The 23,023-nt window shown below is 41.7% G+C and overlaps 1 protein-coding gene across 3 annotated transcripts in view; it reads left to right on the forward strand.

Moving 5' to 3' along the window:
- The first annotated feature begins 3,335 nt into the window (after nucleotides 1–3,335).
- Nucleotides 3,336–23,023, forward strand: part of Crkl (CRK like proto-oncogene, adaptor protein) — a 32,661-nt gene continuing 12,973 nt past the window's right edge. Inside the window, exons 1-3 of one of the 3 annotated variants that reach the window (XM_021252234.2) lie at nucleotides 3,339–3,559; nucleotides 3,657–4,165; nucleotides 19,976–20,441. In XM_021252234.2, the coding sequence (XP_021107893.1) occupies nucleotides 3,855–4,165; nucleotides 19,976–20,441 (777 nt within the window). In that variant the 5' untranslated portion in view covers nucleotides 3,339–3,559; nucleotides 3,657–3,854. Of the gene's footprint in view, nucleotides 4,166–19,975; nucleotides 20,442–23,023 lie in introns of all 3 variants that reach the window. The other 2 variants (XM_021252235.2, XM_087202862.1) reach the window with 2 other exon arrangements.

A 23,023-nucleotide genomic window follows, 5' to 3' on the forward strand; every position in this document is an offset into this window, starting at 1 on the left:
CAAAACAAAAAACAAAAAACAACAACTAAAAAAGGTTTTTTAAAAATTTTTGAGAAAGGGGCCGGGAATTTAGCTCAGTGGTTCTGCTGACTGCCTCACAAGTGCAAGGTCCCGAGTTCAATCCCAAGTACCAAAAAAAAAATTTTTTTTTGAGACAGTGTCTCCCTAAGTCACTAAATTGCCTATAGTGGGCTTGAACTTTTGATCATCCTGCCTCAGCCTCCCAGAGTACTGAGAAAGTAGACATGTGCCACCATGCCCAGCTAAAAAAGTTGCATTGAAAGACCTGTTTCCCTATCTGCAAAACAGAAAATGGTCTAAATCATAGGCAGTTGCCAAGTGAAATATGGGACTTTGACCTTAAATCAAAAGACCTAGTTTGAAAGATTTCCAGAATTGCCTCTTGCACATTATATAACCTGAAACCACTTAAAAATGTCTGAGGATTACCTGTAAAAGTGGTACTTCATGGGACTTTGGTTAAATAAAACAATGGATTCTATAAAGTTTTGTGAGTTGAAAAGCACCATATAAATTGGGTATTACTATTGAGTTCTTCAGTTAAGTGAAAGATGACTGAACTTTTGAGCTTACAAATCAGGAAAACAGTGATGCTACTGACAGAAAAAGGGAAGTTGAAATGTAAAATGTAATCCAAATGGAAGATTAAACAGAAAGGGAACTATGGAGCTAATAAACTTTAGTTCCAAATATATTTTATTTATATATTTTTTGTACCAAGAATCGAACTCAGGATCTTGCACTTGGCCAGGCAGTTGCAGGCACCACTGAGCTACATCCCTGACACTATATTTTAGTTTTTGAGACAAAGTCTTACTGTACAGTTCAGACTAGCTTTGAACTTTGTGGCCCAGACTGGCCTCTAACTCTTAGCAATCCTCCTGCCTCAGCCTCCCAAGTAGTGCAATTATAGGCATAAGCCACCATGTCTGGCTATTTTTAAAAAATATACATGTTAACTAAAAACTATATATACATGTTAACTAAAATTATAGTCACCTTACTGCCTTGACTTATCTTTCCTAAATTTTTATTTTTCCACTGATCTTTTTTTTTTTTTTTTTTTGGTACCGGGGATCGAACTCAGGTCCTTGCGCTTGTGCAGCAGGCGGCGAAACCACTGAGCTAAATCCCCGGCCTAAATTTTTATTTTTATCAGGCTTCTTCCCATTTTAGTCATCTACATTCAAAACCCATTTATTAAGTATGTATTATATGCTGGGTACTGTGGCAGGTAGTAGGAATACAAAAAAAAAACTCACTGCAGTCTGTCCCCAAAATGCTCAGATTAGGTAAGGAGGGGTACTATTAGGCAATTAAAATAGATTGTGAGAAGTGATTGTGTGGAAAAAATTGATTTAGGCTGTGACTACAGTTTGCCTAATAATCACAGGCTATGGTCAGTTTTCCTTCTCCTTTTAGAATATACATCTCTGAGTCACTAGAGGTAACCCTTAAGGTGTTCATGATTACTAGCCTAGAGACAAAAGTGCTACAGAGAATGAGAAGGTATATTTGGAAAGGTAAAAGAAAACTACATTCGTGTTATAGGAGCTAAAACAATGTGTGTGGGGGTGTCCCAGAAAAGAGATTTTCTTTCTTTTTTTTTTTTTTTTTTGGTACCAGGGATCAAACTCGGGTCCTCGCTCTTGCGCAGCAGGCAGCAAAACCACTGAGCTAAATCCCCAGCCTGAGATCTTCTAAACATATATGCCAGGTACATCAAAGAGAAGGATAATTTCCATGAAGATCACTAACAATCTTCAAAATTTTAGTCCTAGTCAAAGCAAGGATAGAAGCCAGATCAAGAAGGCTGGGCAAGGAATGGGTTATGGTGAAATGCTAAATCTACCAGTGAAAAGAAGCTATAAAATGAAGTAGAATATTTTCTCCCCACCCTCACCCACTCACAGAGATCTACTCACACTTTTAGACTATGGAGTTAAAAGGCTCAGGTTGAGAGTGAGTGAATAATAATGAAAAACTCTTATAACACTGCTTAGCACGTGCCAGGCACTATACCAAACACTTTACATATATTAGCTTGTTTAATACATTTATTTCTACTTCGGAGGTAAGTGCTGGTATTAACCCCCCAGGTCACCCAGACAGTCGAGTCAGGATTTGAACTCAGGCAGTGTGTTTCAAATTCTGTGCGATTCAAATTGCACCTGAAACTAATACATGAAAGAATCTCCAGGGAAAGTGAAAACATGGTTATGCTGAGTTCACACTTCCCCTTTAGCCTGCCCTAGCATAGACATTACCTATCACCATTCCACCTAGGATTTGTTGAACCTGGGGGATACAAAAGGCCAAAATGAAATTCTATGGACAGAGGGATCTAAGTATGATTCGTTTTTCTCGCCTTTATCCCTCCTGGGTTATGCTTTCTTGCTATTACCAATAATCAGGTGCCAGTGGCTTGATTTTTCACAGTAGCCCATTCATTCAACAAATATTTGAGCTTCCACTCAGAGGCATACATTGGACAAGACAGATAAGACAAAGGTGAACAAGACATACAAAACACCCACTTTCTTAATAATTCACATTCAAGGGCCAAGGATTTAGCTCAGTGGCGCCGCGCCTGCGAGTAGGATCCTCGGTACCGCCAAAAAAAAAAAAAAAAAAAATGTCATACTCAAGTGTGGGCAGGAAGGAGAAAATATGCGAGGGCTCGGCCTAGCTGAATAAGCAAGGTGGAATGGAGGAAATTAACTGGGAAGCAGGCAGAATCCTGAGCGGCGAAACGCCACGCCCGCCCGAGGCGAGAAGCGTTTGCATTTTATAGCAGCAACTCAGCACCCAAATTGACCAGATTATCCCAGGCTGCAGGCTTCCTATACCTTTCACTCTAGTCAACCCAATCTTCACCTGCCCCTCGGGTCACCTAACCATCCAACGGTCCTTTGGTGGTCACCTCAGCCCCCAAGGTCATCCCCTTCCAGAGCCACTTCGGCCCAGTGTGTCCGCCCTTCAGTCCCCCTCGGCCAGCCAGGTCACCTCAGTGCCACGCCTCCCAGCTTGCACTTTACGCTTTGTTCCCAGAAGCAGGTTTTCGAAATGACGCTCCCTCTTGGCCCCAGCTGTTTTCCTGCCAGCACTGAGACCCGGGGGCCGCAGCGCCCCGAGTGGCGCACTGTGGCCCAGGCAGGGAGTGCCCTACGCCACCGCCTCTTTAGCCTCCTCTCGGAACGCGGGAGCAGGCGCGAGAGGTGCACGCCCAGATCGTCGCGATCGCACTCCTGATTGGCTGCGCGAACTAACGTCACGGGGAGGACCCCGGCGGCCTCTGGGAGCCCGGTCCCCGCGCGTGCGCAGATGGAAAGCGCTGAGCGCTGGGGGAGGTGGCCGGCTGCTTGTCCCGCGTCCGCCATTTTGTTGCTGTGGCTATTGGGAACCGGCTGAGCATAACCGCCCCAGAGGCGCAACGCTCCTTGGAGGCCGGAGCTTCGAGTGACAGCAGGGATCGGTGCAGATCCGTGAGGTTGCGGAGTCAGTACTTTCCGGGCTGGGATTCACTGGAGCCACCCTGGTACGCAGGGCAGCCTAAAGTCCCCGGGGCGGCCTCCGCGGCGGCTCGGCTTCTACCGCTAAGACTCTTGGGCTCTGCCCCGCATTTCCCTGACCAGGTGTCTCAGTGAGGCAATCCCGGAGCAGGCGGGCGGCGGCGGAGGATGCTGCGGACCTGGAGCCGAGAGGAAGGTGTTGGTCCGTCTCGCTAAGCGCGCCTCGAGGTGTGCCTAGAGGCCCTTTCACAGCCCCAGAGCAGTCTGCCCCGCCAAGGCTTCCAGAACCGGCGAGAGCAGCCGCCTCCCGGACCCAGTACCATGTCCTCCGCCAGGTTCGACTCCTCGGACCGCTCTGCCTGGTACATGGGGCCGGTGTCTCGCCAGGAGGCGCAGACCCGGCTCCAAGGCCAGCGCCATGGCATGTTCCTGGTTCGCGACTCCTCCACCTGCCCCGGGGACTATGTGCTGTCGGTGTCTGAGAACTCTCGAGTCTCCCACTACATCATTAACTCCCTGCCCAACCGCCGCTTTAAGATCGGGGACCAGGAATTTGACCATTTGCCGGCCTTGCTGGAGTTCTACAAGATACACTACCTGGACACCACCACCCTAATCGAGCCAGCGCCCAGGTACGCGCGCAACCCGCACGATCGCGGAGGAGGGTCGAGAATGGATGGGGTCACTGGAAGACTGGGGGTGGGAGTATGGGATGAACCATTTAGATCTAAAACAGAAGGCATTCCAAAGGGATGGTTAATGCCAGGATCTGGGTCAGTGGATGAGAGAATCCTGTTTAAGCCTGTTTAACGGTGGTTGCATAGTTGAGATGCACGCTTTTTTTCCCTCTCTCTTTCTTTTGTCAGTTTAGCGGGCCACAGTACTAGGCTTGCTTGAGGTTCTCAAGAATTCCATGGCATGTCTCCTCCCACCACCCCCGAAAATTCGCGTACACAGGAGTTTTGCACGTCATTTGAGGTTCATGATTCTTCTGCAGATCTCTCAACTGCAGGTTAAGAACTACTTGGACTGCAACTTTGGGAACAGTTCCCAAATGAGAGAATGCTGTAGTGTTTAGAAACAAAAATCTTTAACTGAAATATCAGAACTGTTTACAGTATTAATTTTCTGATGCCAAGTTTGAAGCACTCAGACACCTCTCACCTCTTTATACATTTATTACAAAGAAAAATATCTATTGGCTTCAACTAGGACATTTTTAGGAAAATTTGTAAACTCCCCCACTAATATGGTAGAGACAAATTTGGTTAATTACCAAGGCACGATGGCACTTAACCATAATTTTATACTAGTTCGTTTTCAGTTATACTTTCTGTATTAAGTCTTATGGCTTTGTTTTAAAATTAAGAATCCAAAGTGACACTGATCATGAAACATTCTTTCCCAAATAAAATGAATTATTTTATTTGCTTTGCCTTAATGAGTATTTTCTCGCAAAATTCTTTTATTTAAATTATACCAAATATGAGCTGAAAGAGAGCCTGGAATTTTAAAAAATTACTTGTTTTTGAGGTGGTGAGGAAACAAAATTATTTGTTTTTGAAAGGCCTGGCAAATGCTAGGCAGTGGTTCTACCAATGAGATACATCCCCATTCTAGAATTTAAATAAAAGATATTTTGCTGCCCAGTTTCTTTCTTAAAATATCTAGTTAATAAGCATTGATGTAGACTTTTCAAGGTCAGATATTTTTTACTTTTATAATTTGCTAATGAAGTTTTACTCTGAACTTTAAACATTAAAGAGGGCGGGGCGTGTAACTGTGGTAGAATACTTGCCTAGCTAGCATGCATAAAGCCCTGGGTTCTGTCCCCAGCACCACAAAAAGAAATTTTTTTTAAAACCTACCATAATTAAGGACACCTACTGGATAAGAGTTGCTTCTGTGCACTTGAGATAGAGAAGAAATAAAGCTATGACAGTACAGTGACTATAAGATTAACTGCTGAGTTAAATGGACTTTAAAGGGGGGGAAGAAGTGATTGTAAATCAAATAATCAAATATTAGAACACTAAGAATCTGATTGGTGAGACTTGGAGGTCTTAACAGCTACTGGTAGGTGCCGTCAACTTTGAGCACAGTGTAATTCCAGGTTGGAGAAAATTAGAAGCCACTGTAATGAGTTTGGTAATATGTTTAACTCAATTACTCTAATTTGTGAAAGTGAATTATGTAATTAATTTCAGGGTTTTATTAAGCCATGCTATGTGCGAGACATGTGCTTAAATTGAAGGGACAGGTATTTTAATACTGCTGTTTCAGAAAGTGAATCAATGGCTTGATCCACCTTCTAGAGGAAGAAAAAGGAGTAAGCAGTAGCTTCCCACTATCCACAAATCCAGATTATCCATACATGTGTCTTCTAAGATACCAAATACAACTTTGTTTTTATCTCCTTTTCTTCCTGCAGTGCACCTCTGCTAGGCTGCCCACTATTTTGGTAGCCATCCTCACCTATTTATACTTTTGCTTGGGCTGTTATCTTCACCTGTTGAAATCCTATTTCTTGTTGGTAGTCATGGTGGTGCATGACTATAATCCCAGCACTTGGGAGGGTGAGGCAGGAGGATCACTGAGAATTCAAAGTCACCAGGACTACAGTGAGTTCAAGCCTGAACTTTGTACCAAGATCCTGTGGGAGGAGAGAGGCGGGGTTTTGGACCCTACCGCTCACATTTAGCTTTAATTATTTGTCCTCAGGTCTGTGTCCTCTCTCTCAGGCATGTTGCTGATTTTTTCATTTTCCCAGGAAGATCACAATGCTGGTTCAATTGGATCCTGACTAGATTTACTTTGTTATACTTCTTGTTGTTTTTCTGGGGATTGAACCCAGGGACCACCGAGCTACATCTCCAGTCCTTTCATTTTTAAATTTCAGAGTCAGAGTCTTGCAAAGTTGCCCAGGCTGGACTCATACTTGAAATCCTTCTATCTCAGCCTCTGGAGCAGCTGGGATAACAGGCATATGTCACCACACTGGGCTGCACTGAATCTTTTTTTGGTTTGGTTTTGGTGGGGTTTTATTTATTTATTTATTTTTTGAGACAGGGTCTCAGAACATGTGTCTGATTTATCTCACTTAAGAGTATGGTCTCAAGGTCCATCCATTTAGCTATAAATGTCTGAAGCTCATCCTTCTTTATGGTAGAGTAGTACTCCATTTTGTGTGTGTGTGTGTAACACATCTTTATCCATTTGTCAGTTAATGGGCATATGGGGTGTTTGGGGTGTTTCCAAGATTTAGCTATTACAAACTGTGCCATTATAAACATGGATGTATATATATCGCTGTGGTAGCATGCTTTTAATTCTTTTGAGAAGATACCAAGAAGAGGAATAGCTAGGTCAAATGAAACCTCTAGTTTAGTGGGGGTTTTTTTTTGGTACCAGGGATTGAACCCAGGACCTTGTGTTACAAGGCAGGCGCCAGCACCACTGAGCTAAATCCCCGGCCCTAATTTTAGTTTTGTTTTTGTTTTTTGGTACCGGGGCTTGAACTTGGGTCCTTGCGCTTGCAGGGCAGGCGGCAGATCTACTTGTAGTTTTTTGAGAAATCTCCACACTGAGCTAGTGGTGGTGCATACTTGTAATCCCAGCACTTGAGAGGCTGAGGCAGGATCACTGAGTTCCAGACCAGCATGGACTACATAGTGAGACCCTGTCTCAAAAAAAGAAAAAAAAAAAAATCTCCACACTGATTTCCACAGTGGATGCAGCAGTCTACACTCCCATCAACAGTGGAGAAGTGTTCCTTTTTCCTCACAGCCCTTCCAACATTTGTTATTGGTTGTCTTGATAATAGCCATTCTTTCAGGAGTGAGATGGAATCTCAGAGTTAATTTGCATCTCTCGAATGACCAGTGATGTTGAACATTTTTTTGTATATTTATTTGCTGTTTCTACTTCTTCATCTGAAAAGTGTCTATTCATTTCAGATGCCATTTTGGATTGCGTCTTTAAATTTGGGGAGTCTGATTTTTTTTTGAGTTCTTTATATATTCTAAATAATAGTCCTTTGTCTGAGGGAAGGGCTGGCAAAAAATTTTTCCCACACTGTGTGTTGTCTCTTCACTCTATTGGTGGTTTCTTTTGCTGTGCAAAAGCTTTTTGATAAGATGAGGTCCCACTTGTTGATTCTTTGTGATACTTCCTGTATGATCTGGGTTTGGTTCATGAAGTCTTTGCCTACACCAGTGTCTTCAAGAGTTCTGCCTATAATATCTCCCAGCAGATTTAGTGTTTTGGTTTTTTTTTTTTTTGGTACCGGGGATCGAACTTGGAACCTTATGCTTTCTAGGCGGGCTGTGGAACCACTGAGCTAAATCCCCAGCCCCAGGGACCTTGCCCTTGTAAGACAGGTGCCAGAACCACTGAACTAAATCCCCGGCCCTAGTGTCTCTGTTTTAATATTTAAATCTTTGATCCATTTTGATTTGAGTTTAGTGCATGGTGAATGATATGGGTCTAATTTTGATCTTTGGCATATGGAAAGCCAGTTTTTCCAGCACTATTTATTAAAGAGGCTATCTTTCTTCCAGTGAAGGTGTTTGGCTCCATTGTCAAAGTTAGGTAGCTGTGTTTGTCTGGAGTTGTTTCTGCATCTTCTAATCTGTTCCATTGATCCTTGAGTCTTTTTTGCCAGTACCATGCTGTTTTTTTTCATTTTGTTTTTTGGGGGTTTTTTTTGAGGGGGGGTTGGTACTGGGGATCAAAATCAAAACCTTGTGCTTGCAAGGCAGGTGCGGTGCCACTGAGCTAAATCCCCAGCCCTATACCATGTTGTTTTTATCACAGTAGCTTTGTAGTATAATTTCAAGTTGGGAATTACGATGCTCCCTGCCATGCCTTTGTTGCCCAGAATTGCTTTTGCTATTCTAGGTCTCTTCTGGTTCCAAATGAATTTTAGGATTGTTTTTGCTAATTCTGTGAGGTATGTTTTGATTGGGATTGCATTAAATCTATGTTTTGGGGCTGGGGATTTAGCTCAGTGGTTGTGCTGCCTGCCTTGCAAGCGCAAGGACCCGAGTTCAATCCTCAGTACCAAAAAAAATATTTGTTTTGATTGGGATTGCAAGAAATCTGTAAATCAATTTTGGAAATATGGCCATTTTCACTATATTGTTTCTTTCTATCTAAGAACAAGGGATATCTTTCCATTTTCCGATGTCTTCTTTGATCTCCTTTTTCAGAGTACTGTAGTTTTCAATGTAGAGGTCTTTTAATTCCTTAGTTAGATTGATTCCTAGGTATTTCATTTTTTTTAGATGCTGTTGTGAAAGGTGTGGTTTCTCTAATTTCTCTCTCAGTGACTTTGTTATTTGTGTACAGGAATTCTGTTGATTTTTGAGTGTTGACTTTGTATCTAGCTGTGCTACTAAATTTGGTTATTAAATCTAGAAGTTTTTTGATGGAGTTTTTGGGGGCTTCTATGTAGAGTATCATGTCATCCACAAATAATGATAATTTAACTTCTTCCTTTCCTATCCTTATTCCTTTTATTTCTTTCTCTTGTCTAATTGCTCTGGCTAGTGTTTCCAGAACTATATTGAGTAAGAGTGGTGACAGTGGACATCCTTGTCCTGTTCCTGATTTTAGAGTGAAAGCTTTCAGGTTTTGTCCATTCAGTATGATGTTGGCTGTTGTTTTGTCATATATGACTTTTATTAAATTGAGATAAAGACCATCTATACCACTTTTCTGTAGGAGTTTTATCAAAAATGGGCATTAGAGGGGCTGGGGATTTAGCTCAGTGGTTCCGCCGCCTGCCTCCAAAGCATAAGGTCCTGAGTTTGATCCCCGGTACCAAACAAAAAAAAAAGAGAGAGAGAGAAAAATGGGCATTAGACGTTGTCAGATACTTTTTCTGCATCTATTGAGATGATCATATGGTTTTTGTTGGCTCTGTTAATATGCTGTATTACATTTATTGATTTGTGTATGATAAACTATCCCGGCATCCCTGGGATTAATCCTACTTGGTCAGGGTATATAATCTTGATGATTTGCTGCATTCTGTTTGCCAGTATCTTATTGAGGATTTTTGCATCTATGTTCACTAGGGAGATTGGCTTGTAGTTCTCTTTTTTGGCTGGATCCTTCTCTGATTCTGGTATTAGGGTAATGCTTGCTTCCAGGAATGAATTTGGGAGTATTGCTTCCCTTTCAATTTCCTTGAAGAGTTTGAAAAGTAGCAGCATTAGGTCTTCTCTAAATTTCTTGTAGAATTCAGCAGTGAATCCATCAGGGCCTGGGCTTTTCTTTGTTGGTAGGTTTTTAATTTTTCAATTTCATTGACTGATACAGGTTTATTTAGAATTTTTGTATCTTCTTGATTCAGCTTTGATAATTCATATGTATCCAGGAATCTGTCCATTTCTTCTGTTTTCCGTCGTATGGAAAACGTACAGGTTCTCGAAGTAGATTTTGATGATCTTCTGAATTTCTTCAGGGTCTGTTGTTATTTCACCCTTTTCATTCCTAATTGCATGGATTTGAGTCTTTTTTTGATAAGGTTGGCTAAGGGTTTGTCAATTTTATTTAATCTTTCAAAGAACCAACACTTTGATTCATTGATTCTTTGTATTATTTTCTTAGTCTCCATTATAGTAAATCTTATTTTTCTTGTTATACTGAATCTTTTTTTTTTTGTCTGAATCTTTTGATGTTATTTCCAAGCCTGAAGTTCATGGGTCAGATTTGATGTATTATAGAAAACTAATGATTGATGGATGTGGTGATGGTGCATGGCTGACTATACATGTAATTCTAGCTATGTAGGAAACTGAAGCCTGAAGATCAACAGTGGCAGCCCAGGCAATTTAAGGAGACTATCTCCGAATAAAATTTAAAAAGTAAAAAAAAAGGGCTGGGGATTTAGCTCAGTGGTTCCTCCGCCTGCCTCGCAAGCACAAGGACCCCGGAACCAAAAAGAAAAAGAAAAAGAATTTAAAAAAAAAAGGCCTCGGGATGTACAAAGGGTGATTAAAACATATAGTGAAGGGCCAGGGGATTTAGCTCAGTGGTTTCGCCACCTGCTATGCAGGCGCAAGGACCCAAGTTGGATCCCCAGTACCAAAAAAAAAAAACATACTGAAGGTTTAAATTTTTTAAAATATTACAGTAGGGGCCGGGGATTTAGCTCAATGGTTTCACCGCCTGCTGCGCAAGCACAAGGACCCGAGTTCAATCCCCAGTACCAAAAAAAAAAAAAAATTACAGTAAAGGACACATTGGCTTTAATCTCCCTCAAAATACTCCCCTTTACTTCCAACATAATGTACTTATCTCACTGTATGAAGCAGTTCTGGAAGTCCTTTTGCATGTCTTTCCAAGGATGGTGAATGCTGCTGGTGAGTGCCATCCAATGGTAAGACAAGCTCATAAAAACATTGGTGCATCTTCATATACCTTATTCACTGGATCTGGCACTATGAGACTTCTGGCTCTTCCTCAAAGTCAAAATGACTATTAGAGGTAAATGTTTTTTGTGGGTGTTTTTTTTTTGTTTTTTTTGTTTTTGGTACCAGGGATCGAACTTGGGTCCTTGCGCTTGTGCAGCAGGCGGTGAAACCACTGAGCTAAATCCCCGGCCCTTTTGTGGGTGTTTTGTTTTGTTTTGTTTTGCGGTACCAGGGATCGAACTCAGGACCTTGCGCAAGGCAGGTGCAGCGCCACTAAGCTAAATCCCCGGCCCTTAAAGGTAAATGTTTTGAATCAATTCAGGCATTGAGATACCCTTGACAGGACAACCAAATACATGGAAGAGGACTTCAGAGCTGCTTCAGAAAGCAGCAAGAACAATGGGTAAGTGTGTTCGAAGGAGGGGAGAGGAGGTTATTTGGAGGGCAATTAATAATAATGTGTCCTTGGTGTTCAACTATCTGCCCCTCAAGCGCAAGGACTCGAGTTCGATCCCCAGTACCAAAAAATAATAATAATAATAATGTGTCCTTTACTGTAATTTTTTGAAATTTCAACACTTACTGTATATTTTTTTTGTCTTTTTTTTGGAGGGGGGTGGTACCAGGGATCGAACTCGGGTCCTTGTGCTTGTGCAGCAGATGGCGAAACCACTGAGCTAGATCCCGGGCAACACTCCCTGTATAATTTGATCACACTTCATTGCTCAAAGTCCAGTGATACTTGGGTTCAATCCTAGTACCACACAAAAAAGAAAAAGCTAGTGGTAATTGAGACTTGGCAAATAGAGAATTTAATTTAATGCCTTTAAAAAAAATTTTTTTTAAGAGATGAATTCTCCCTGTGGAATCCAGGCTGATCTCCAAGTCCAGTTCTCTTCCTTCGGCCTCCAGTGCTGGGATTACAGGCTTGTACCACCAACCCAGCCCGCTTATATCCCAAACGAGATAAATTCAGTGGTTTAACTTTCCAGGCATTAATAACTGGAATTTTAAAGCCAGGGTTTTATGTACCTTGGGCAGTAGTTTATTTTAAAATTTGTTTTGCTTAGCTGAAATTCCTAATTGTAACATCTTCTAGCCCCTGGAACGTTTCTTAATTTCTAATTTTAATTCACATATGTATAAGATTATATCCCAGTATAGGTATTGGGATAGGAGACAGGCATACTTTCTTCACAGTGGAATTTATATTTTCATGGAGAAAACAGTTAAGTATAGGATGAATGCATACTGTGAAGGGAATAAACCTAGATTGTAACAGAAGTGACCTGCCTAATGTAGGTCCGAGAAAGGGTATCCTATGAGAAGAGTTTGGAAAAAGTAAGAGTTTGGTCAAAGTAAGGGAGTTGTATTTTGTTTAAAGTACTGGGGCTCAGAGGCAGGAAGTAGTTTGAAGAGGTGGAGTTCCCTGAGGCTGTTACTGGATCCACAGTCGAATTATGACTAACAGTGGAGCAGTGACTTGGAGATGTCTGTTTTGGATATAAAAATTGAAGCTGGTGGGTAGGGGGGATGATAAGAAAGAGGAAAAACAACATTGATTTAGTGTATTTATGAAGTTTATCTTTTTGGGGAGAGATTGAACCTGGGACCCCATGCGTGATGGGCAAGCATTCTATCATTGAACTAGACACCCCCACCCCAAGATTCATCTTCTGGCTTTTTGTATTTATCTGTAGTATTGTTGTGGGTAGATTTAAAATTTAATCCCCAAAAGAGTACCATGTCAGATGGCTTTTGTTACTTTTTGAGGGAACATGAAGGATTCTCTTTGTACATGTGGAAGTATTTTTTATATTGCAAATCAGTTGAAAAATAGAAATCTTGAAATGATTTTTATTTTCATTTTATTTGAGTATATATACATTTCTATGATTTTATTTAGGGCTGAGCATGCAGCATCCACCTGTATATTGTCCCAAGCTGCTTAGAAGGCCGAGGCAGGAGGATCATTTGGGTCGAGATTTCAAGGCCAGCGTAGGCAACATTGAGACTCTTGCGGGGGTGGTTAAATTGCAGTCAGTATTCAGGCAAGCTCTAGTGTTTTTATTTAATGGGGTCTGTTTTCAGTTTTACAGCAGAATGTTTCAGAAGATTTCTGGGTGGACTGTTTAGATATGAAATACATTTTCCCAGGTTTAGAAATTGAAAATGTGTTTTGTATAGCTTACTTTGCTTAATTTTCTAGTTCTAACTTGTATAGATAAGTGCAAGGTAGGAAAAAAAATCATGACAAATAAAAAGCATAATTAAAAACTAAGGGAAGGGCCAGGGATTTAGCTCAGTGGTTCTGCCACCTGGCTCTAAAGCTCAAGGTCCTGAGTTCAATCCCGGTACCAAAAAAAAAAAACCTAAGGGAGACAGGCGTGGTGGCACAGGCCTGTAATCCCAACACTCTGAAGGCTGAGGCAGGAGGATCACCGAGAGTCCAAGTCCATCCTGAACTACACAGTGAGTTCTAGGCCACAAAGCAAACTACAAATTGAGACCCACAATAAAAGGATAAAATTGAGAAATGGTTCTGTGCATTGAAGCCTATTATACACCAAAGCCCAAAACTACACACAAGTCATACAATGGGAGTAAACCATGTTTTTGTCATTGAGAAGCTCAGTCTGTTGAAAGAATTAAAGTAGAAGGCCAGGTAGCTGGAAAGGAAGGGTGGACAACTGTGCCTGAGGGTTGGAGAAGGCTTAAAAGAGGAGGTGCTCTTTGAAATGATTGTTGAAAGTTGAGAACAAGCATATGAGGTGGAAGAGGTGGTGGCAGTGGCTGCTGGGAAAGGTGCAGGTTGTAATTAATGTGAGCTATGTGTAGGAAACTAGATGAGAAGGATAGAGCTAATTTGTAAAGGGTCTCCTGGGCCATGTAAATGAGGTTAACAATGGGAGGACCCCTCCCCCCCAGTTTCTAAAAAGAATTGTCAAGATCAGTTTAACTGTTTTTTTTCTTTGTCATGCTGAGGGTACAGGGTAGGGAGAGGCTCTTAGGTAGAGGACCTTGAGAAGCTGAACTGAACTCAAATGTGCATATAAAAGTAGGAACTGACAACCATTCTGGGAAACTGCATGCAGAAGGTGAGGGGAGAGATGTGACTTTGACTTCCCAGAGCAGTGATGGTGAACCTTTTAGAGCTTTCAGTGTACAAATAGCCGGCTGCAGCACACATACCATAAGTTCGCCACCACTATCCTAGACGATTAAGTGGTGCCTCTGAGAGTAGAGGAAGGAGTAGGGTGAGGAGTTCATTTGTTGTTGTTTTGGTTTGTTTGTTTGTTTGGTACCTGGGATCTAACTTGGGACCTTGGACTTGCAAGGCAGGTGGCAGAACCACTGAACTAAATCCCCGGCCCTGTTTTGGTTTTTTGAGACAGAGTCTCACTGTGTAATTCAGGCTGGCCTTCAGCTCCCTGTGTACCCCAGGCTGGCCTTGAACTCATGGCAATCCTCCTGCCTCAGCCTCTGGAGGAGAATTGTTTTGTTTTGGTTTTGGTTTTTTTTTTTTTTTTTTTTGGTACCGGGGATCAAACTTGGGACCTTGCGCTTGTGAGGCAGGCACCGGAACCACTGAGCTAAATCCCTGGCCCATGTTTTGTTTTTTTGAAGAGACTGTAGGGAGCCAAGTGTTATTTAGTAATCCAGTGAGTTTGTTATTTAGAAGTTGGGGCCAAATTATGTAGAAATGAAGTCTTAAGCATACGTGGAATCGCCCAGAAGGAACAGGCAAACAGGAATGCACAGAGGAGGAGCAGCTGTGGAAGGAGGTGAAGAGCCAGCCACAAATAGGCAAAGGAAGAGAACCATTAGGGCTGGCCTGGGTCCCCAGGGAGGAAAGGGAGAAATATGGATGGAGGACTTTGACTTTATGTCAGGGACATAGCTGGAGAGATTTGATGTCAAATTTAGTGATATGCTGGCACTGAATCATGAAATGAGCCTCAAAGTCACTATAGTAGTAGTAGAGTAGTGAAGAGAATTCAAGTCACCTTCCATCTTTATCAAGTATGTACATACATGTACTCCTCACCAGAGAATCAAAACTATTAAAAAGCACCCTCTGTCTCCTTTAGCCCAAGGTCAGCAAACTTTAGTTTAAGTAGTAAATATTTAAGGCTTTGTAGGCCATGTAGTGTATCCAGCTACTTAAGAATGTCCGTGTGTGGGGAGAAAAAATTATAATCAATAAATGAGTGAGCTCAGCTGTATTCTAATGAAATTTTTTTTACAAAAGCAGGCAGTGGGGCCGGGGATTTAGCTTAGAGGTTCCACTACCTGCCGGCAAGTGCAAGGACCCGAGTTCGATCCCCAGTACCAAAAAACAAACAAAAGTAGGCAGTGTAGCTGAGTGTGGTGGCACATGCTATACTCCCAGCACTCTGGAGGCTGAGGCAGAAGGATCACCACAAATTTGAGGCCAAGCTGGACTACATAGTGAGTTTAAGGCCAGCCTGACCTACAAAGCGAGACTTTGTCTCAAAAAAAAGAAGGTTCAAGCCCAACCTGGGCAATTTAATGAGACCCCGTCTCAAAGGTTTTTTTTGTTTTCTTGGTACCAGGGATTGAACTCGGGACCTTGTGCTTGCGGGGCAGGTGCAGTGCCACTGAGCTAAATCCCCAGCCCCTATGTTGTTTTGTTTTGAAGAGGAAAGAAGAGGCTGGGAATGTAATGCCAACACAGAGGACCTAGTTTCAATCACGTGAAGTAGGCCAGGTGGCCCCTAGGCTATGTATGTGGACACCTGACTAGACTCAACAGATGATTTTTCTGTGGCGTAATGGAGCTAAGAATGGTTACTACATTTTTGAAGGGTTATAGAAAGAAAGAAAGAAAGAAAGAAAGAAAGAAAGAAAGAAAGAAAGAAAGAAAGAAAGAAAGAAAGAAAGAAACATGACAGAAACCATGTGTAGCCTGTAAAGCCTAAAATATCATCTGGTCCTTTACAGAATTTGCTGACCTGGAAGGCCATGAGCAGTAGAACTCCTGGCCTGTGCTTATGAGAACCAGCAGTGTGCAGTGTGGGCTGTGAGAGGAATGAGGAAAAGAGCATTTAAACATTTGAGGCTGTAGTTTAATTCTAATGCAGAAAGAAATAGATAAACATGTCTTCAGCAAACTTTCAGCTCTTGAGGAAGGCTGCCTTTAGGGCTTTCTGTGCATTGCCTCCTTGCCCTGCTCTCCTGACCCTTGAGGGAACTCAGCCTTTCCTCAAGTGCCCCTGGATCCTAGTGACTTCTGTCATGACATAAATTAATTACACTTTGTGTTTTCATTTCTCTTTCAACTCTGCCTCTACTAAATTATCGGTCTTTTGAGAGTAAGAACTTGGTTTTATTCATTTTTTTTGCCCGCAACATTGTTAATAAATAGTAGGGCCAGTGGCTATCTGGATTTCATTAGTTTTGATCTCCACTGAAGTTATAATAGTAATCTCTTCATGATCTTATGTTGTAGAAGTAACTTTTTTTCCCAGTACTGTGGTTTGAACTCAGGGCCTTGTGCATGCTAGGCAGGTACTCTACCAGTGAGCTACATATCCAGTTCTTTTTATTTTAGAGTCTTGCTAAGTTTCCCAGGCTTGCGTTGAATTTGCAATCCTTCTACTTCAGTCTCCAGAGTAGCTGAAGGACATTCATCCATTTAGGTTTTTTTGAGACAAGGCCTTGCTATATAGTTCAGACTGGCCTTGAACTCACTATGTAGCCCAGGCTGTCCTCGAACTCATGGCAATCCTCCAGCCTTAGCTTCCTGAGTGCTGAGATTATAGGAACGCACCACCACGCCAGGCTGAAGAACGTTTTTTTTTTCCTAGTACCAGGGATCAAACTCTGGAACTTGCACTTGTAAGACAGGCACGGCACCACTGAGCTAAATTCCCAGCCCTGAACTATTTATAACTGTACAAAAACTATAATAAAATACCCTACAATGAGCTCTGATGTAGAACTGATTGTGCCCTTTATAAAGTGTCTGAAATATATATGGTACTCACTAAACTATTCAAAGAATCTCTGTGGCTCTTGAAGTAGAAACAGGGATATATTTTAGGAGTATGCTTGCATGTGTACTAATTTGTTCTTCAGGAATTGATGTGAATATTTTATATGCCTTATGACATAAATTCATTTATAACTGAAAGATGCAGTTTTATTTCCAAAGCTGACTTAGCTTACAGCTAATGAGCGAGGACTATAGAACCAGACTGCATGGGTACAAATCTAATTTCTGCTTTGGCTTCCATAGCTGTAAAATTGGGATAACAGAACCTATCTTTCAAGATTGATGTAAAGATTGACTTAATGTCTTTATAGACTGTACACGGTGCTTGGCATAGATAATAAGTATTAACTCTTTATTACTATTGCCATTCCTAGTACTTCTGCTATTCATTTTTTGGATGGACTGATACTATGTGGGTGCCTTGGTTAATAAGACAGACTCCTGGGCATGGTGACTCGTACTTGTAATCCTAGCACTTGGGAGGCTGAAGCAGGATTGATACATGTTCAAGGCCAGCCCGGGCTACATATGAGACTCTGTCTCAAAAAAACAAAAGAAAAGAAATAAGACAGGCTGGTATGGTCCCACATACCTATAATCCCAGCACTCTGGGAAGCTGAGCCAGGAGGGCCACAAGTTTGAGCCTGGCCTGTGCAGTTTAGCAACTTTGTGGGATCCTGTCTCAAAATAAAAAGGGTTGTGGTATAGCTCAATGCCAACGCCTTGTATTCAATCCTTAGTGCCTACCCAGCCCCCATCTTCAAAAAAATAAAGGAAGGAAGGAAAGAAAGAAAAAACAAGGCCTTTTGAGGATTTTATAAAACTAGTTATTTGCATTAAAGAAAGATGAGCCAGGCATGGTGGCACACACCTGTAATCCCAGCGTTTAGGAGGCTGAGGCAGGAGGATCACTGTGAGTTTGAGCCCAACCTGAACTACACAGTGAGACCCTGTCTCAAAGAAACAAAAGAAAGATGGAGGTTTTGTTAAATTATGAAGGCTGCCATTAGGAAAGCAATGTAGTGTACAAAAGGCCATAAAAAAGTTTGTGTAGGGCTGGGGATTTAGCTCAGTGGTTCCAGTGCCTGCCTCGAAAGCGCAAGGTCCCAAGTTCAATCCCTGGTGCCAAAAAAAAGTTTGTGTTCTTTAATCTGGTTCCAGTTCTGGGAGTCTGAGCTTTATAGAAATCTAATGTAGGGAAAATATGCCGAGTACTGGAGGTATGGCTTGGTGGTAGAGAATGTGCTTAGCATACTTGAGGCCATGGTTTGGATCCCAAGAACCAAAAAAGAGAAAAAAGAAGATATACTCATAAGGGTTTAATAATACTAATGGTTAGATAGAGGAGAATTAGAAAAACTAAATATCCATAGGTGCTTTGTTGAGTAGGCTCATAGAATGTTACTTTGCCATGGAAATAAATGATCATGATGAGAACCAGAAATGTGGAGAAACACCTTGGTGTAATACTAGGTAGAGAAACTGCCTCAGGTATATACAGGACTCTGGATGAAGCCCAGCGTTTTTTAATCTAGTATAGATTCTATGCTTCAGAGAAATTAAGGAAGGGTAATGGTGAAATTGTTTTTTCCAAAACTAAATGTATTTGCAACTTTTCTGAACATTTTTTAAGTGGAAAGAGATTTACACTGCTTTGCACATGGGATGTTTCTGGAGAGCAGTTGCCGAGCTGCCTTTGTGCATGTAGTGCTATTGGGTCGAACCAGGGCCTTGTACATGCTCTGCCACTGAGCCCCCCAGCTGGGACTCTGCTTTTGTAGCTGACTCTGGGGAAAGCATGCTGTGAGTCACTCAGCAAATACACACTGGGTCTATAAACACAGTGAAGGCAGCGGTGCCTTTGGACTGATGCTTTACATGAGAGCTCTAGCCTGTTTGTTTGGTTTTTTTTCTTTAATATCAGGGACGAACTCAGGACCTTGTGCTTGCAATGCTAGTGGAGGCACCACTGAGCTAAATCCCCAGCCCTTGCCTGTGATTTTTTTTTTTTTTTTTTTTTCTTTTGGTACCAGGGATTGAACTCGGGACCTTGCGCTTGCAAGGCAGGTGCCAAAACCACTGAGCTAAATCCCTGGCCCTAAAACGCTTTTTTTTGGTACCGGGGATCGAACTTGGGTACTTGCGTTTGCGCAGCAGATGGCGAAACCACTGAGCTAAATCCCCGGCCCCCTTGCCTGTGATTTTTGCAGTGGAACTTTTACAGGTATTCATTTAATAGTTAGATGGTAATTCTTTTTTTTCTTTTTTCTTTTTTTTTTTTTTTTTTGTCGGAACTGGGGATCGAACTCAGGACCTTTTGCTTGCCAGGCAGGCGCTGGCACCATTGAGCTAAACCTCCAGCCCTTTTTTTGTTTTTTTGAGACAGGGTCTCGCTTTGAGTTCAGGCTGGTCCTGAACTCACTATGTACCCCAGGCTGGCCCCAAACTTTCGATTCTTCCTGCCTCAGCCTCCTGAGTGCTGGGATTACAGGTGTGTGCCCAGCTAGATGATAATTCTTTCACAAGATGGAATGTAGGGTTTTGTTATTGTTTTTGCCTGTTTGTTTGTTTTTAAAATTTGGAAAGCAAATAAGCCCTTTTTTGCTTTTTATATTTTGAGAAACTAAAGACAGAAGACTGTCATTTTTATGTGCCTAAGAAAGTGTGCAGGATGCAAATCATTAGATTAGGCCTGGGAAGAAGAGTGTACAGTGGTTGTGACAGGGTCCAAAGGAAGGCAGCTGCTGAGCCTACTTCAGATTTTAAAAATACAAGTCAGGTAGAGCAATTGGGTGTGTCTGTGCACATGACATACAGTTTGAAAAGGCATGTTCAGAATATTAACTTGTTACAGTCCAGAGTGAAGAAAGTACAATATGACAAAACTTTATAAACTTCTGTGAATACAGGGAGAAATAATTGTAGAGAGGACTGGTTTATGTTTGACAAACACTAGTATAGAGTAAGATTTTCCCATAGAATAACTTTCTTTCTCTCTTAAGGTACCCAAGTCCACCCATCGGATCTGTCTCAGCACCCAACCTGCCTACAGCAGAAGAAAATCTGGAATATGTACGGACTCTCTATGATTTTCCTGGGAATGATGCTGAAGACCTGCCTTTTAAAAAGGGTGAGATCCTGGTGATAATAGAGAAGCCTGAAGAACAGTGGTGGAGTGCCCGGAACAAGGATGGCCGGGTTGGAATGATTCCTGTCCCTTATGTTGAAAAGCTTGTGAGATCCTCGCCACATGGAAAGCATGGCAATAGGAATTCCAACAGTTATGGCATCCCAGAACCTGCTCATGCGTATGCTCAACCTCAGACCACAACTCCTCTACCTGCAGTTTCCAATACTCCTGGAGCAACGATCAACCCTTTGCCCTCTACACAGAATGGACCTGTCTTTGCTAAAGCAATCCAGAAAAGAGTGCCCTGTGCTTATGACAAGACTGCCTTAGCATTAGAGGTAAAATTTTGTGCTTCCTTGGACGTTGGGTTTTCGGGTTTAGTTTTAGGTTCTGCAAAGTAATGTCTGCTCATTTAAAGTTATATTCATTGGAATTAGAGAACTGGGTGATTTTTGGAAGATACACTGTTAGTGTTTCACTGATTCTTTCTCTTTTCCCCCTAATTTTATTAGTACCTATTAATTTTACAAAATACTGGTTTTCAAGGCAGAAGTAGTGGTGCATGCCCATAATCCCAGTACTCTGGGAAGGCTGAGGCAGGAGGATCACAAGTTCAAGCCCAGCCTGGGTGACTTAGCAAGACTGTCTCGAAATAATAAAAGGGCTGGGGATGTGGATTAGTGTAAAGACCCTAGATTTAATTCCCAGTACCACAAAAAGAAAAAAAGGACTTGGATGTGGTGTTTTCTTGCGTGCACATATTTTGATTATAGCCATCCCCTCGTGTTATCCTCCCTTACATTCTCCTCTCCCTCCTCCCTTATTCTCTTCCCCTTGTCTAATGGTATTCTTTCTACTTTCATGTCTTTTTTAGATTCCACATATTAGGGGGAAAGTTCTTTTCACTGATTGTCCTTTATATTCCTTGAACTTCTACCAAGTACTCCACCACCTTGCTCTTTTTTCCGCTCCCAAAGCTTTCATAGATTTATTTCAGCAGTTGTTGGGTTTTTTTCCAGTAAGGAGAGATAATTAAAAAGACCAGTGACCTAGAGGAAAATCAGCGTACAAGTGCATAGCCACTTACATGAATCCATATTTCTAACATTGTGATCAGTTGAGGAGAAATAGTATTTTAGAATTTATTTTCAATTAGAGGAATGATTGTGAAATATTATTAGCTGTGAAATATTACCAGCCCTTGCTTATAGATTTTAGAAATTATAATAGCATGAAGTAAAACTTGAACACCTGACTCACCAAGTCATTTCCTTCTAACTAAATACTTAGTTAACTGATTTTTAAAAAGATTTCAAAGATCAGTATTTTTCTGTGGCTTGCTGGTATTAAAAAACATGTCCCCCCCCCCAATAAAAAGGTCCCAAAGATCAGTGTTGATGAGCTTATGAGTGAGGGCTGTGTATCTCAAAAAGTAGATGTCTGTTGAGACAGTTGATAAGTGCAGGATGAATGACTGTATATGAGCACAAACCCTATAGTGGACCTCAGAAGATAAAAAGGGGGCAGATCTGAAAAACAGATTTAACTACTTCTGAGGGGTCATTAGTTTTTTTTTTACTGAGGTATAAAGTACGTACAGTCAGATGAGTTCCAAGTATTTTTGTGTCAAAACATGGGACTGGATATCAGAAATCATGCCTCTTTCACTTATTGTTACATGGGGGAGATCTCTTCACCTCTTGAGTTTGTCTGCCCTTACCTGTAAAATGCGAATTGCTCTGGTTAGCTATCTTCAGGCTGCTGTGAAGACCAAAATGATGCTTGTTAAAATGTTTTGTAAACCACAAAGTGCCACATAAGTATCATAATATAATTACAGTTGAATACTCTTACTTACCATTAACAAACTGTATATGTGTTAGAGAAACAAAGATTAAATTAGTAATAGTTTGCTGTGGATTCACCCCAGGGTCAAAATAGGGGAGAGTTGAGAGACAGCCCCAGCATCACAAAAAGATTAATAGAGTCATTTGCTTCAAAAAAGCAAAACTTAACCTACAGTACAGCCTGCACACAGTTAAGTTAGGAAAATGTGTTTATGTATATCTTTCCATTGGTTGTCCTCAATTTTCTTTGGACAAGGAGTAATGTCTGAACTACACCTGAAAGTTTAAGAGTTGCTATTACATTTCCCGTCATTTTGGCTGTAAGGAAAAAAGAGTAAGCACCTGAGATTTAGAGCAGGGACCAGAGACTGGGGAGGACCCAGGTGGTTTTGTACATCTTAACAGAACAGGAAAGAAACCAGAACAAGCTCCACAGATAAGAGTCCTGATGGAGCAGGCCTTCTCCAGCTTTCTCACTCCCACACAGATTTGCTTTTTTTATTTTTGGTACCGGGGATCAAACTTGAGACCTTGTGCTTGCAAGGCAGGCAGCAGAACCACTGAGCTAAATCCCCGGCCCTCAGATTTGTTCTTATATATGAGTGTATACCTGTAGCCAGGCCTGCCCCGCAGCATCTTTAAATAACATGGATTCTCTGGGCTCTTTGGCAGTTTTAGGTATTATGCCTGGGGTCTTTGCACTGAACTACATCGCCAGCTCTTTTCTTTTCTTTTTTTTGTTTTTTGTTTTTGTTTTGGTACCGGGGATTGAACTCAGGGCCTTGCACTTGAAAAGCAGGCGTGGTGCCACTGAGCTAAATCCCCGGCCCTTTTTATTTTGAGACAAGCTCTTGCTAAGTCACTAAGTTGCCCAGGCTGTGCTTGAATTTGATGATCCTCCTGCCTGTCTCCCAGAGTGCTGGGATTATAGGCATGTACCACCACACCTGGCTGCTGTAGGCTCTTAATACTGTCCAGTCTATATAGTGCTTTCAGGCTTTTGAAGCATTTTCACTTCTGTAATCTTGGCAGGGATTCAGTGTGTGTGACTTGTATATTAGGTAGTTTTAGGT

Source organism: Heterocephalus glaber, unplaced genomic scaffold (assembly GCF_053883595.1).
Source record: "Heterocephalus glaber isolate CG9 unplaced genomic scaffold, H.glaber_assembly_v1.0 deba00001781, whole genome shotgun sequence".
Classification (NCBI taxonomy): Eukaryota; Metazoa; Chordata; class Mammalia; order Rodentia; family Bathyergidae; genus Heterocephalus; species Heterocephalus glaber.